The sequence below is a fragment of the Mastigoproctus giganteus genome, chromosome 1, assembly GCF_048544385.1.
Source record: "Mastigoproctus giganteus isolate SK-2022 chromosome 1, ASM4854438v1, whole genome shotgun sequence".
NCBI lineage: Eukaryota > Metazoa > Arthropoda > Arachnida > Uropygi > Thelyphonidae > Mastigoproctus > Mastigoproctus giganteus.
The window spans coordinates 210,515,063-210,529,317 of NC_143575.1; the positions used below are offsets into that span (position 1 = coordinate 210,515,063).

General features: G+C 36.5%; 1 protein-coding gene across 1 annotated transcript in view; it reads left to right on the forward strand.

Moving 5' to 3' along the window:
• Stat92E (Signal transducer and transcription activator Stat92E) overlaps positions 1–14,255 on the forward strand; it is a 478,242-nt gene that overhangs the window by 34,599 nt on the left and 429,388 nt on the right. Inside the window, exon 3 of the mRNA XM_090375942.1 lies at positions 4,092–4,239. Within this exon, the coding sequence (XP_090232068.1) occupies positions 4,092–4,239 (148 nt within the window). The remainder of the gene's footprint in view (positions 1–4,091; positions 4,240–14,255) is intronic.

Here is a 14,255-nt window from a genome sequence, read left to right on the forward strand (position 1 = left end):
TTGATATAGTTCTTCTACAACTGTTTTTTGCTCAGTTTGTTTTTGTTGTCAGGTCCTGAGACAAGGTACTTCATGGTGAGCTGTAAGTAATGGGTTATGAAGGTGGGTATAATGCCCTGATCCAGTACTGTAGGACAGAGGTGGTGTTGGGAAGATTGAACAGGAGCATTATCAATTAAAAGAAGTGCCCTGTTGCTGAAGTTATATTTGTCACAGCGTGATGTAGTGGCCAATGATGCGGTCAGGAAACATGTAGTCTGCCCTTGTCACCCATGCATTGTTTTTTTTAATTGCCAAATTGTGGGTAATGCTCCTATATTGAATCCTTTAAGGGCCTGAGGATTTAGAGAGAGAAATTCACTAGCAGTGGCATCAGCTTCACATTACCCTTAAGATTACCACTACCAAGAAGTGAGATAGCCCTTTGATCATGGGAAGGCTGGCTTTTCTCAAACTAAATGTGATTTTTATGATAGAAACATGTGATAAGAATTTCCGTTGTCACTTTCTTGGGTTGAAATAAATCTTTGAGATTTCATTCTTTTCCATAAAAAGTCCATCTTGTCACTTAAAAATCTGCTATGCAAGTATCCTTCTTCCCTGATTTTTTTTCAACTCTTTTGGGAATGCCTTTGCTGCCTCTGTGCCTACATTTACTTTTGCATCTGTTATATGCAGGCTTTGCAAATTTACAAGATAAATAAAACACTTGAACCAGCCAGGACTGGCTTTAAAATCAAAGTTCCGTGATGTTATTTGTCCCTTTTTCTCCATGGTCTCAAAAGTGAGAGAACTTTTCTCTTGGGTAATGCAGAAAGCGAGAGTTGTGTTTTGTTGGTTATGACTCTGATCCAGTGGGTTAAGTCTTTCCAATTTCTTCATTATTGCATTCCATGTTTTTGTTAAATGTCCTATTTTCATTCCACCAACACATGCTTGAGTAACATTCTTAAGTAGATTCTTCTGTAGATAAAAATACACTGTTGAAGAAAATAATTTTGTGGATGTTCAAATATCGTTTGCCCATCCACAATGTATGTTCAAATATATGTTTGGATATGTTCAAATATCATTCACCTTCTCAAGTCTTCCAATTATGTATAGTATTTGTGTCATGGTTAATGGTCTCCTTACTTTTTTGTGTTACTAACAGAAATGCACTCTGAACCCATGGTGCACTGATTAAATTCAGACATTAAATTAAAAATCACACACCAAGGTTTTGCGTTATATGATCAAGATAGCATAAATATATAATGTTGCATGTTGACATGAGACTTGTCAATGAGTGCCAAGGACAAAAAAGTCACTAGACTTGCAAGAGTGAAAATTATGCTCATTTAGACAAAACACATGTTTGTAATGCAACGAAAGCTCACATAGGCTCATACAGCAAGGAATGGGTGTATACAGACAGTTCTTGCTTTACGAGTTCCTGGGTTTACAAATTATTTTTTTCAAATGAGCGTAATTTCATTCTTGTGAGTCTAGATCATACAAAATGAAACAAACATTCGTTAATATTGCTAACCAATTGCAGCTTGAGGTTTCTACAACCGATCTGCTGATCTGCTTCAACCGACCATCACTGATCTGCTTCAAACACACAATGGAGAGCTCACAAATGAAATGGCAAATTGTGAAGAAGCTGAGGAAGAAGAAGAAGATTTAATAGCTGAAACTCCTGTTCATTCCTTCACTCTCAAGGGGCTTGACGAAGCTTTTCAACACAGAAATGTGTCTTGTTTTTGTAGGTCTTCTTGCAGTAGTGTACCTCCATGATTCCTGTACTTAATCATCCTGCAAACTTTTGTATCATCTGCAAACTTTGACAGTAAGCTTGATATGCCTTCATAAATATCATTAATAAATATTGAAACCAATAGTGGGCCCAGCACAGAACCCTGGGAGAGGGACTCCACTAATAACGTTAATCCAAGAAAAGCAGCACGCATTGATAAATACTCTGTCTTATCCCACTCAACTAGCCTTTTATCCTTAGCAGTGACTTAGCTCTAATGCTGCATTGCTCCAATTTGTATAGTCTTTCTCCAGTCTTTCATGGGGAACAGTGTCAAAAGCATTACTGAAATCTAATTATTGATATCAAAATTATTGTTTACATCCAGTTCCTTTGTTACTTTGTTTAAGGTGATATATACAGATTAAAGTGGTATATATTAAGATAAAGCACATTCCCCGCAAACATAAATAATTTAATGTAGAAGTGTTTACTAAAAACTGTGGATTTTTGTAATGTAAATTTTTTTGGTAAACTTTCTTTAACCATCGACTATTCCATTATAATTTTTTTTTGGAACAGAAGTCAGGCTTACAGATTTAATTATTTACTTCATCCTTTGATCCTCCATTTTTGAATTGGGGAGACATTCATACAGCTCCATTTCATAGGGACTGCACCTGAATCCAAGTATGCTCCCATAATTATGGTTAAAGGTTTGCAGACCTCTTTTGCTATCTTTTTCAATATAATTGGACAGATCCCACCTGCTGCATGTGCCTTACTTATATTTAGCATAAATGATTTCTCTTTCACTTTCTTCACAGTTATCACAAAATCATTTAGCTCCTTGTCATTTGATAAACTTCCAGCATCCCCATTTCTAAAAAAATCCTTGTGTGAAAGTAGATGCAAAATAGATATTCAGTTTGTCAGCAACCTGGTCAGGATCATTAATAGCTATGCCATTCATATATATCTATTGCTTTCCTTCCTTTCTTTTCATTCCTTTGCTTCCTGTGTTAATATAAGCAAAGAATTCTTTGTTACTTTTCGTTGCATTCTTAGCCAAGGACTTCTCATAATCTGCCTTAGCTTTCCCCATAATGAACTGATTGTAGACTAGTTTGTACTTATTGTAGGTTTCTGTGTTGCCTTAATTTATAATTATTCCATGCACTTTTCTTCTCTGGCACTAGTCTTATCAATTCATCTGACATCCATTTAGGCCTAATTCTTGAACAATATCTCTTTATTATTATAAAAAGTTTGGTAGTTTCTGTGATTACTTCCCCTAATTCCCCCACATTTAAATTTGTAGTTGGTTCCACTGTAGTTGCCTTTATGAAAGCAAAATCCCTTCCTTTACCCTTGAGAGTAGTTATATCTTTAAATAGATCCTAAGTAAATATAATATGATTTCTTCCACTCATTGCTCCTTTATGTGGATATTCTTAAAGCATGAAGAGGCACTGCTGATAATTAGGTGTTTTGGCTTCATTTGAAACTTTTGCACAATATTGCTTTTGATTCTCTTGTCTTCCAGTGAACATGGAGTAACGTGCCCAACACTGTACATTTATCTTTCTCAAAAATAAAGGAAAGCCAAAATTTCCTTTTTTATCTCTGATGTAAAACTGACATTACAAATGTTAAGGAATCCTGTATTTTAAGTCAGAGCTGCCTTTTTACTCTAGTTTATAGGAGATGGTTATAAATGTTCCAAACATTTATAATATTTTTTTCAAAAAAAAAAATAATAAAAAAATAATAAATAAAAATAAAATAAAAACTACACTAAGAATAGGGATATTATTGTTGTTTCTTATAAAATGAAAATAATATTTTTATAATCTTGATAGCCATGTAATGCCAGCAGTTACTCTTAACAGCAGATTGCCAACTTGTTATTACTTAGTCAGCCAAGTATTTTTTGTAGCAGTCATTGTACAGATTCCAATGCATGATATATATTCTATATCTGCATGCTGGTACTTGGGTAAAGCCAGCTACTGAGTAAGTTAAAGTGGACTGTCAGATAAGAGAAGCCTAGGTAACCAAAATTCTGCTGTTCAGATAATTATGATTTTAATAGTCTCACTATTTTTCATTAGGTTTATTTCTAATATATGACGCTTTTTGATTAGACCGGGGTTCGAGCCCGTCACCACCAAATACAGAGGATGCGGAAAGGTCAGGGAATGACCACCGTATATTCCCGGAGCAATATGGCCTTAGTTGCTAATGCTCCTAAAAACCAAACAACAAACAATCTAATATATGGAAATATGTTGAAATAAATTCATTTAAATAAATGATATTATTTATTTCTACTTTATTATTATTTTAGGAATGACATTGATCCAGATAATCCTCAACATGATGCCTATGCAGGAAGTTTGGTTGCTGCTTTAATTCAAGAAATAGAAAATAAAGTAGCTACAGATGAAAATTTCTTAATGCGTCTGAAGCTGAGTGAAGCAGCAAATTATTTTAGGGTAAGATAGGATAAAAAAGTTATTTTTGTTATTAATACTCAGAGACAGTTTTGAGAATAAAATATTAAAATGCTCACTGAAATTAAAAATCACAATTATTGCAGTTTTAAAGCCGCTTGCAAATAAGTGGCCTTAAAACTGCAATGATGCACTGCTACTTGTTCATATCAGCCTTTTGTTAGATGTTGGATAGCTTTTCCAAGCCCATTATTGCAGTAACCACTGCACATTATTCCAAGCCCATTATTGCAGTAGTTTTGGCAAAATGATGGAAGGAAGCAAGCTTATATAACTTCAGAGAGAGAGATTTATATACTTCATTTGCATATCAGTTCTAATTGTTTGTCCAATCCACCTTTAAATTTATTCAAGCTTCCTGCTATTAACTTCTGGCTGAAAGCAAGTTTCTGCCCATGGTTTCTTATAACCACTTGTGAAATGCTAGATTTTTCATAGTTAGTCTTTTTGTCTTGAAAGATTAAAGAAAAAAAGACTGAATATTGCAGGTGTCATTTAATTTTTATCCAAAGGAGGCCACAGCGCTAAACAAATCCATGAAAAATTAACATGTGTTTGGTAAAGATCCTGAGCTATCTTGCAAAATTCAAGGGGAAAACACAAATCATTTAAAAATGGGCCATGGTGACATTTTGAAATGGTTATTCCAGAAACAGTTGTTTTAGTTGAGGTCAGAACATTGTAAAAACATGAGTGAAGTGTCCAAATTTTAAAATAATTCCATGGAAGCATTCTCTAAGTGACCTGTGAAGAATTACAGATTTTCATGGTTCGTAGCAGCAATGCCCTGGATTTATGATGGAGAATCCATTTTGTTCAATTTGGCCAATCTCTCTGTCACTGTCTTAATATAATTGGTGACAGAGTTTCCTCTGTCTTTTTTTCAAAAACTCAGTTTTCCTTTATCTTTTCCCAAAAATAAATAAAACTGCATTAAAATTGGAATTTTTTTAAAAATTTTGAGAACTTATGCTTATTTTTGTTAACAAATTGGTCGTCAAGTGCACCAATCTACTTTCAAAATAAAAATGCAAGATAATAGCATTATTCACTGTTATGTGTGATTATTTCATAGTACTTGTGTAGTGAAAATCTAATTAACAATTTCTTTCAATAAGACATCAAAGGGATGTGATGTAAACTTTCAGAAGAATATATGTACAAAAGAGCATATAATAGGGGAAATGATGTCATACATTCTGAATATCTATTTACATCTTTTGTCATAGAACATAATCTTCCTCTGTGTTGTACTGATCATGGAAGCACATTGCTCAGAAATATGTTTTCCTGTAGTGAAATAACAAAAAAATTGTGGGTTTAGAGATTAGTACAGTTAAATAATCCTTCTTATAAGCTGATTTGGTACTTACTGTCTAATTTTTGTTTGCACACTCAAGGCAAACACATTCCACCTTGTAGAATGTGTTTGTCACACAATGAAATCTTGGGGGGGGGGGGAGGAACTGTGTAGACTAGGTTTGCAGTGAATACATTGAATTTTGTGTAACAACAGCATGACTTTTTTCTTAAGTCATAATGTTATTGAATAACTCATGGTTAAAAACACTATTCTGTCTGCCTGAGATTGGTTAACCATAGCTTCTGCACTTGAGGCTATAATTAGCTGATCTTAAGCAGAGGGAGTAGGGTTCTCCCATGAGTTATTGTGGATTTTTCCTCCAGCACAACATGCAAATTGGTCTGTGAACTCGCATGTGTAGAGACAAAATACACCTATGGATGTGAACAAGCTTCAGTGTCATTAATATAATAATTTGAATTTTGGATTTTTGCAGTATTGAATGTTGATAAATTTTATTCTTATTAAGCTTTGTTAGTGTATTTTTTTTAAATCTATATACATCGTGCAGGATATAAACAAGAACATAATTCTTGCCTATAAGGTATGCAGGCCCTAAAACTCAAGTGAGAAAGTGGATAGTTACAGGATTACATTGAAATTTATACAAAAGTTTGTGGGCTTAATTGAAAAAACGCAAAGAGTAATTTCTTTTACATTGGGTTAAGCTCTTAATCAATTTGGTGTTTGTTTATTACTTGAAGAAAGCAGAACAGAGGATTTGCAAGTTAATAATGAGGGACAGACAATCAGTCAGAAATAAGTTCTGGAATTAGTGAAAGGTATATGTTCTAGAAGAGATGGAGAATTAATTATAGAGTTTATGATGTTGTAAACAAAAATAGACCCACAGAGTTGTCAACTAGAAAATAGAGCGACAAATTTGAAACAGCAGCAAAATGGTTCATAATTTCTCTGGTGAAAAAAAAAAAAGTTGATTTCAAAGGTATAAGAATTTCATGAATTTGATATGAATTTTCTTTAGTTTTTGAGAAAGGCTTTGCTTCTGTGGGAACCAGATATCAAAATAGTTAAAATTCAGAAGTATAGGCTGCATAAAGAGAAGGATTATAACTTTGTCATTCTTAAAAGTTGAAAAAGAACACTTAATTAAACCAAGAAGTTTGGAAGTCTAAGATGTGAGATATTATTATGATGTAATGAACTAAAATTAAAGTATGGTGCATTAATAGGTGATATTAGGTTGCTAAGAAAATGGATTAATCCTTTGGAACATTTAAAATTGAGTCCTCAGAATCAGCTCAAGTGAGTAGTGATGTGCAAGGAAATGCAATCCTGATGCAGGCCTCTAATATGAATTGTCAAGAGCAGACAGTTTTTGGTTCAACAGGAGGCAGATGGGACTCAACTATGAGGGAAACGGGGAACTTTATTTGTAATAAGAATAGGTAGAATAGAACCTGTCTGCCAGGTGTGACAGTTTATGGTGTTACTAAACAGTTGCCAGTTCCCAATGGTACTATAATTTTTTTGGAAAAAGCTGAAGAGATATCAGCATTCCTCATATGGGGATAATGAGTTTTATTTTGATTTATGATGTACAGGAAGGACAAGGAGAAACAAAAGTGAGAGGGTCATGTTTCTTAAAAGCTGCCTGAATGCAGCAAGATTGCATCCTAATTCTGAACAATTTCTAGAGAACAAAATGATGTAAGGTAGAGGTAAGGGAAAGTTAAAAGTTATAGTTTTCTACAGACCATATATTAGTGATCAATATGATGAGTCTCTACATGAAGTTTGATTGGGCAGTTAGTCTTATTTCCTTGTTGTGGGGGTTTCAACTTGCCAGTTATTGACTGGAAATTGTCGACTGTGGCAGTTCTATCTCTGGGATAAATATTCTGAATCAACTTGAGATTATATATATCATCATGTCACAGCGAGTAGAAGGGGCATGAATAGTCTTAATCTGGTCATTAACAGTAACTCAAATAATATCACAAATATGATTGTATATGAACTATTAACAGTGAGTGATTATGGTGTTCTTAAATTGGGCAATTACAAATGAGATTTCTGCAGTCAATGGAAAGGGCGAAGGTTTTAATTTTAAGGGAGGGGGTTTACTGTGGAAAAAGAGAATGCTCAGTTGAACTCTGGGATCCTTTCAAGGCATTTATCATTGAAGCTACTAGTGTAGTCATTCCATAAAGGGGCACCTCCGCAGCCAGGTGGGCAGGAGCAGCAGTGTGTAGCACACACTTCTTGATTAGACCAGGGTTTGAGCCCATGCCCACCAAAGACGGAGGATGCAGAAAGGTCAGGGAATGACCACCGCATACCCCCAGAGCAATATGGCCTTAGTTGCTAATGCTCCTAAAAAAAAACCAAACAAACATTTCATACTTTTCTGATCGGAAAGAAATGGTTCCTTTTCTGGAAACATTTCTGATAGGCTTCTTTTGGAATTGGTAACAGTTCCTGCATTGCATTCTGAATAATTTTCTATGTCATTGGGGTGAAAAAAAAATCGTGGAGAGATAAATCTGATGAGTATAGCAGTGAGAGACCACAGTGATGGAGTGTTTTGCTGGAAATTCTAGAATGGGAAGCAACACTTGCATTATCAGGATGCAATTGTTAATTCCCCAAAGCCCAGTTTTCTGGCCATTTTCCACACTTACTGTAGAACTGTTTTGTGGTGTTCTTGTTTCTCCATTTGGCCATACAGGACAAATTTGTAATGAAAATTGCCCTGTGAGTCAAAAAATAGGAGAAGAAAAATCTTCCTATTTCATCAAGATTGTTTTGCTTTTCTTCCAGTGAGAGGACTGGGCCTTTGTTTCTGGGTTATAGCCATATACCCTTGATTCATTATCATTAATGTTGGAAGTGTGAGCCAGCAGCAGTATGTTGATGATGATCTTGATGTGAGAACTTGCCACTCTCTGCGATCATTATTGAGGGTGCAAGGTAAATTGCACCCTCAGTCACTCCTGATCATGTTACGATGTTTGTTGTTTGTTTGTTATTTGGTTTTTTAGGAGCATTAGCAACTAAGGCCATATTGCTCCGGGGATATGCGGTGGTCATTCCTGAGCTTTCTGCATCCTCCGTATTTGGTGGGCACGGGCTCGAACCCTGGTCTAATCAAGAAGCGTGTGCTACCCACTGCTGTTCCTGCCCACCTGGCTACAGAGGTGCCTCATGTTACGAACATGATTGAATTGGTGGCCAGAGCAAGGATCATTTTCAATGCAGAAGATTATACATCTTGGTCCTTGGCCTTCGAAAATTCAAAGGTCACTGGATTAGCACCTGAATGAAGAGGGAACACATAAGAAGGGTTTTATTTTTTTATTATTAATTTATTTTTAAATTTTATTTTGCTTTTGCTTGTGCATCAAAAGACTAAGGCTTCCTTGCACCATATTAACTAATCCTAATATACTAATAAATCCATATGCTGACATAGTAAACACGTTATTGCTTTAGCAGAACTCATTCAAAATGGTTTGCTCATTTAATAGAATTAATGGTAATGAGTTTTATTTATTATTTTACTTTATCAATTTATAGTTTGCTTGGTGAGAAGGAGAAAGTCTGGTGAGACTTCTGTAAATTTTGCTGTAGATTTTTCGGCAGGATCAGTTTAAAAGATGCAAACAAAAGAGGAAATTTTCTTAGACTGTCAATATAGTCATTATTCAAAAAAGATGTGCTCTCTTTTAACCATAATCTTTATAACTGAAAGTTATTTCATGATTGTGAATGTATGAGACAACTAAAATTGTAGTGGATGATAATCCCAACAGAAATGATCTTTATATGAAGTATTTATCAGTTATTGTACAATTATCATTAATACTTAGAAATTAAACCAGAGATTTAGGTTAAAAGGTGGAAACACTTTTAACCTAAACCTCAATATTAAAATTGGGGAAATAATTTGAGGACCTCACACAAGGGAGATGCTCTAATTGGAAATTTAGTTGCATAGTTTTTTCTTGTAGTTTAGACAAACAAACCTAAAAGAATAAAGGGTGAAGAGTATCATAAAATACTGCAAGGAACATTCAGAAACCTTGTGTGTTCCATGCTCAGACATTGTAAAGCCATTAACATTTTCTTGGATATCCAACAAAAATATTATTTGTAGAGTGGATAATAAAACTTTTTACAAATTGCCATTAGCTGATATTATTTTACTTTCCTCTTACCAGTAAAAAATTTTTTTTTTTCTGACATTGATATTTTTTCAGTCAGTATTACCCTAAAATATTTTTGAGCAAAAAAAAAAAAAAAAAAAAAGTTGAAACTACTGTCTGTCCAGCTTACAGAAAAATAACAAACAGCATTTGTGCAATTGTCTTTACTTCACTAATCAGTTTTTTTGGGAACAAAGGCAAGAAACTGTTTAAAAAATAAGCAACTTTTAACATATTCTTAATTCTGACATTACATTATATGCTAAGATCAAAGGCCCCCAAGTACCAAGCGATAGTAACGAGTGATTTTCTTCCTGTGATTATAGAGTGATCTCCAAAGTGATATAGTTTTATTTTCTAGTGTGGCTGTTATTTTATTTACTTGAAGTGGTTCTGCGCTTTAAAGGTCAAAAGTAAGAACCCAGAAAGGCAATCCACCTTTCTTTATATATATCACTAACCAACTCTACTAACTTAAACAACCACTTAGTCACTGGTGGCACCGCTCTTGCCTCCATGTGGCCCCAACCCTCAGGGCTAAAAGGAGCAAAGATGGAAACAAATAAATTTCCACATTTAGAGCTACAGTGCTCTCAACAAAGTGACAAATATGATACTGACCATGATTTCTCTCTCTCTCTCTCGAAGAGAATGAAAAATTACACTGACAGACAGGAATTGCCAGCTTTCCTAACACAACCTGTGAGCAAGCTCTCTCCCTTTATCATTCAGAGATCCCTCAAACATGCCACAGGTTCACCAAATATGGTGAAATGTCTCCAATCAGGATATTTGTTAATAGAAACCACCAATTCTTGACACTCTGAACTATTATTACATCTGACATCCTTGAATGGAATCCCAGTTCAAATCACACCACATACCACCCTCAATTCTTCAAAGAGAGTGATCACTGAATGGAATTTATTGAACGTCCCTGAACATGAAATAGTTCAGTAACTTAAAGAACAAAAAGTCACTCAGGCAAAAAAGGATCATGATCCGTAAAGATGGCAGTTTAGTCCCTACCCGGAGTATAATTTTAACTTTCAGTTCTCCAAACCTACCAGCTTCAGTCAAGGCAGGATATTTAAACTGTCACATTCGGCCATATATCCCGAACCCCCTGAGATGTTTTAAATGCCAGAAATTCGGCCACTCCCAGACAGCATGCCGTGGAGATGCAACATGTGCAAACTGTGGGGGGTAAGACTCATACACAAACAGAATGTAAGGCATCAACCCCACAGTGTCCAAATTGCAAGGGCAACCATTGACTGAGACCAGTGGAAGTTGGGGAAAAAAAATACAAAAGTATAAAATTGAAAATAAAGTTTCCTACCAAGAGGCAAGAAAACAAGTAAAATTAAGTATGCCAAAATGCACCTATGCTATTGCTACTTACAGTCATCAAGCAGTAGCATGTCAGACGGATGTGTCCATCACTCCAGACACATCGATCTTAGACTGGGCTTGATCAGTCCTCTCGGTTCATCATCCATCTCCACCAAACAGTGCAGTACATCATTGACAGTTCCGCCTCAGAGAGTTCCTCATTGTCAAGCAGTGGATAATTTGCAGAAATCTGACCCTGTTGGGGTGAAACAATTTCACCTGTCAAGCATGGACACAGATGACCACCAACTCAGAAGATCTGCTTGAAATACATGCACATGATGATATGGAAGAAGGCAATAACTAAAGATGCCCAAATTTTTCAAGAAAAGAAAAATCAAAACTAGACAGATATAAACGAGCCACCTACAAAAAGCAGACAGACTCTTCTTCTGCTCACAAAACCAAATAATGGAACAAATCATACAATGGAATTGCAGAGGATTTCGCAGCAATATTGATGATATCTATGAACTAATTCACCATTACAATCCTGCTGCCATATGAAACGAATATACAAGAAACGAATTTTGGTCCTTGAGGTTGTCACAGACATTCTCTCAGATATGCCAGACAAGCTGTACTTGCTACCCGGGAGTCTAAAACTCTGATGGAACTGATATTCGGTGACACCCAAGTCAGGTGGATCCAATTTCAGCGAAGTCCGGACGGTCTATGACAGCCAAATCCTCTGCTTGCACCTTCACGATGGTGGGACTGTTAGTAATCCTGGATATAACCTTCATGCCACAAGTACATGGTGGGTGACCACCCAGGTGTGAACCAACGTAAGCAGGGGTGGAGGTGTGGCACCCACACCACATGGAGGAATGCCAACCCTCTATGTTACCAGGCAGTACTAGGTGGTAGATGACTCTCATCAACTGGTGCAATACCACCACTTTGCTTATTGGAGGCTTGAAGTGGTGGAACCCATGTTTAGTCTCTAGAGCTAAGTTCCAGTCAACCCTTCCCTATCTCTTCCATCATGCAGTATGATTGATGACTTTTGAGGTTATGATGAACATCGTGGCGAGATCCAATATTCCTTACATTTCGAGGGTACAGCTCTAAAACGGTGTTCGTAGGCTGGCCGCTAGTTAGTACACTGGACCGAACCTATTGGTAACTCTCTAGGAGGCTTCCGGATAAGCTGGTGTATAATCTTGCCACCTCTACTCTGCCAGATAGTGACTGGAGGGAGTCCGAGTAGTGTGTATGCGGGGAGCATTGCCGAGGCCACATTATGTCAAGGATCTGGGTATATTCTTACCAGGTGTACGCCATACCCAAAAATTTCATTACTTCATACAGCATGTCCCACCCACTTTTTCTTACTATTAAATACACCATGAATTGTCAAACTAATAGAGCAAGCTTATCTGCAAAAAGATCTAAACCTCCCAAGGACTTCCTAATTCATTTCACAAATATATGTGGTCTCAATTCTAATCTCAACGTTGTCCATTTCCACTTGTAGTCTGCCACACCCCATGTACCTTTTCTGACAGAATCTCAGTTATCGGTTGATTCAACTACTGCTCATCTCAGATGCCCAAATTATTCGCTGTATGATTCCTTTTGCCCCAAAGGTGGTACTTGTGAATATGTCCGTTCTGATATTCCCTGTCAGAGACTTGGCAATTTGGAATATCCTCTCTTTGATCTTCTCTGGCTTAAAATCTCTCTACCTCATTGTGTCAAATTCATCTGTTGTCTCTACTGTTCTCCCAACTCCACTAATCACTTGGAGCTCTTTGACTTCCTCTCTTTGCAACTTGACTTCCTCCAGTCAAACTTTCCTAACAGTGAGTTAATTTTCCTTGGTGATTTTAATGTTCACAACTCCAGCTGGCTTCCATTTTCTAGTCACGCCGACTCAGCTGGTCGAGATGCTGAGGCTTTTGCAATTACTAATGACCTTGCACCGATTGTTCATTTACCTACAAGAATACCGGACAATCCTAATCATACAGCCAACACGCTTGATCTTTTTCTCACAAACAACCCTTCTAAGTACACGGTCGAAGTGAGAAGTCCTTTAGGCACTTCAGATCACAACTTGGCGATTGTCTCTTCTCCAATGGAACCTTTATCTCATGTCTATTCCCAACCTCGTGTTGTTTGGCATTACAAGAATTCAAAATGGGATGACCTGTGAGATTTCTTTTCTTCTTTTCATTGATCGGATTACTGTTTCAAAACTTCTTATGTCAACGTTTGCTCAGATCGTGTCAGTGAAATTATTCTTGCAGGAATGGAATCCTTTATCCCACACTGCACTTTAAAATCTCGTCCTTTATCTAAACCTTGGTTTTCCAATAAATGTGATAAGGCTGTTCAAGAGAAGAACGTTGCATATCGTAATTGGCTTGTTCAGTTTCATTTTCTGCGTACACCAAAGCTCGCAACAATTGTAAAGCAGTTATTAATCAGTCCAATCTCCAGGCTAAGAGTAGAAAACTTGCTTCTTGCCCTAATGGTAGCCGAGCATTCTGTCCTCTTGCCAAAGCTATTGGCCGAAACTTTTGCTCATCTCTGCTCCCACCTCTGTCCAAACTAGATGGTTCTGTTGTCACTTCAGCCAAGAATAAAGCTGACCTGCTAGCATTCCATTTTTCTTCCAACTCATGTATTAATGATCTTGGTTAAACACCTCCCACTATTCCCAACACGCTCCATTCAATGTTTCCTGTGGTCTTCCATCAAAAGGATGTCAGAAGCATTTTGACGAATCTTGATGCTAAGAAAGTTCCAGGTCCTGATGTTATTTCTCCACTTGTTCTCAAAACCTGTGCTCCTGAACTTACTCCTATTCTTTGCAGCCTTGTTTCACTTTCTTATTCCAAAGGTGTTTTTCCTTCTTTTAAATTTGCTCATATCTAGCCAGTTCCTAAAAAGGGTGACAAGTCCCTTCCATCCAATTATCATCCCATTGCAATTACTTCTACTCTTTCTAAAGTAATGTAGAAAATTAATTAACCATCAGCTCTTAAACTACCTAGAAACCTTCCGCCTGATCAACGATTGCCAGTATGGATTCCGTCAGTGTCGATCCACTGGTGATATTC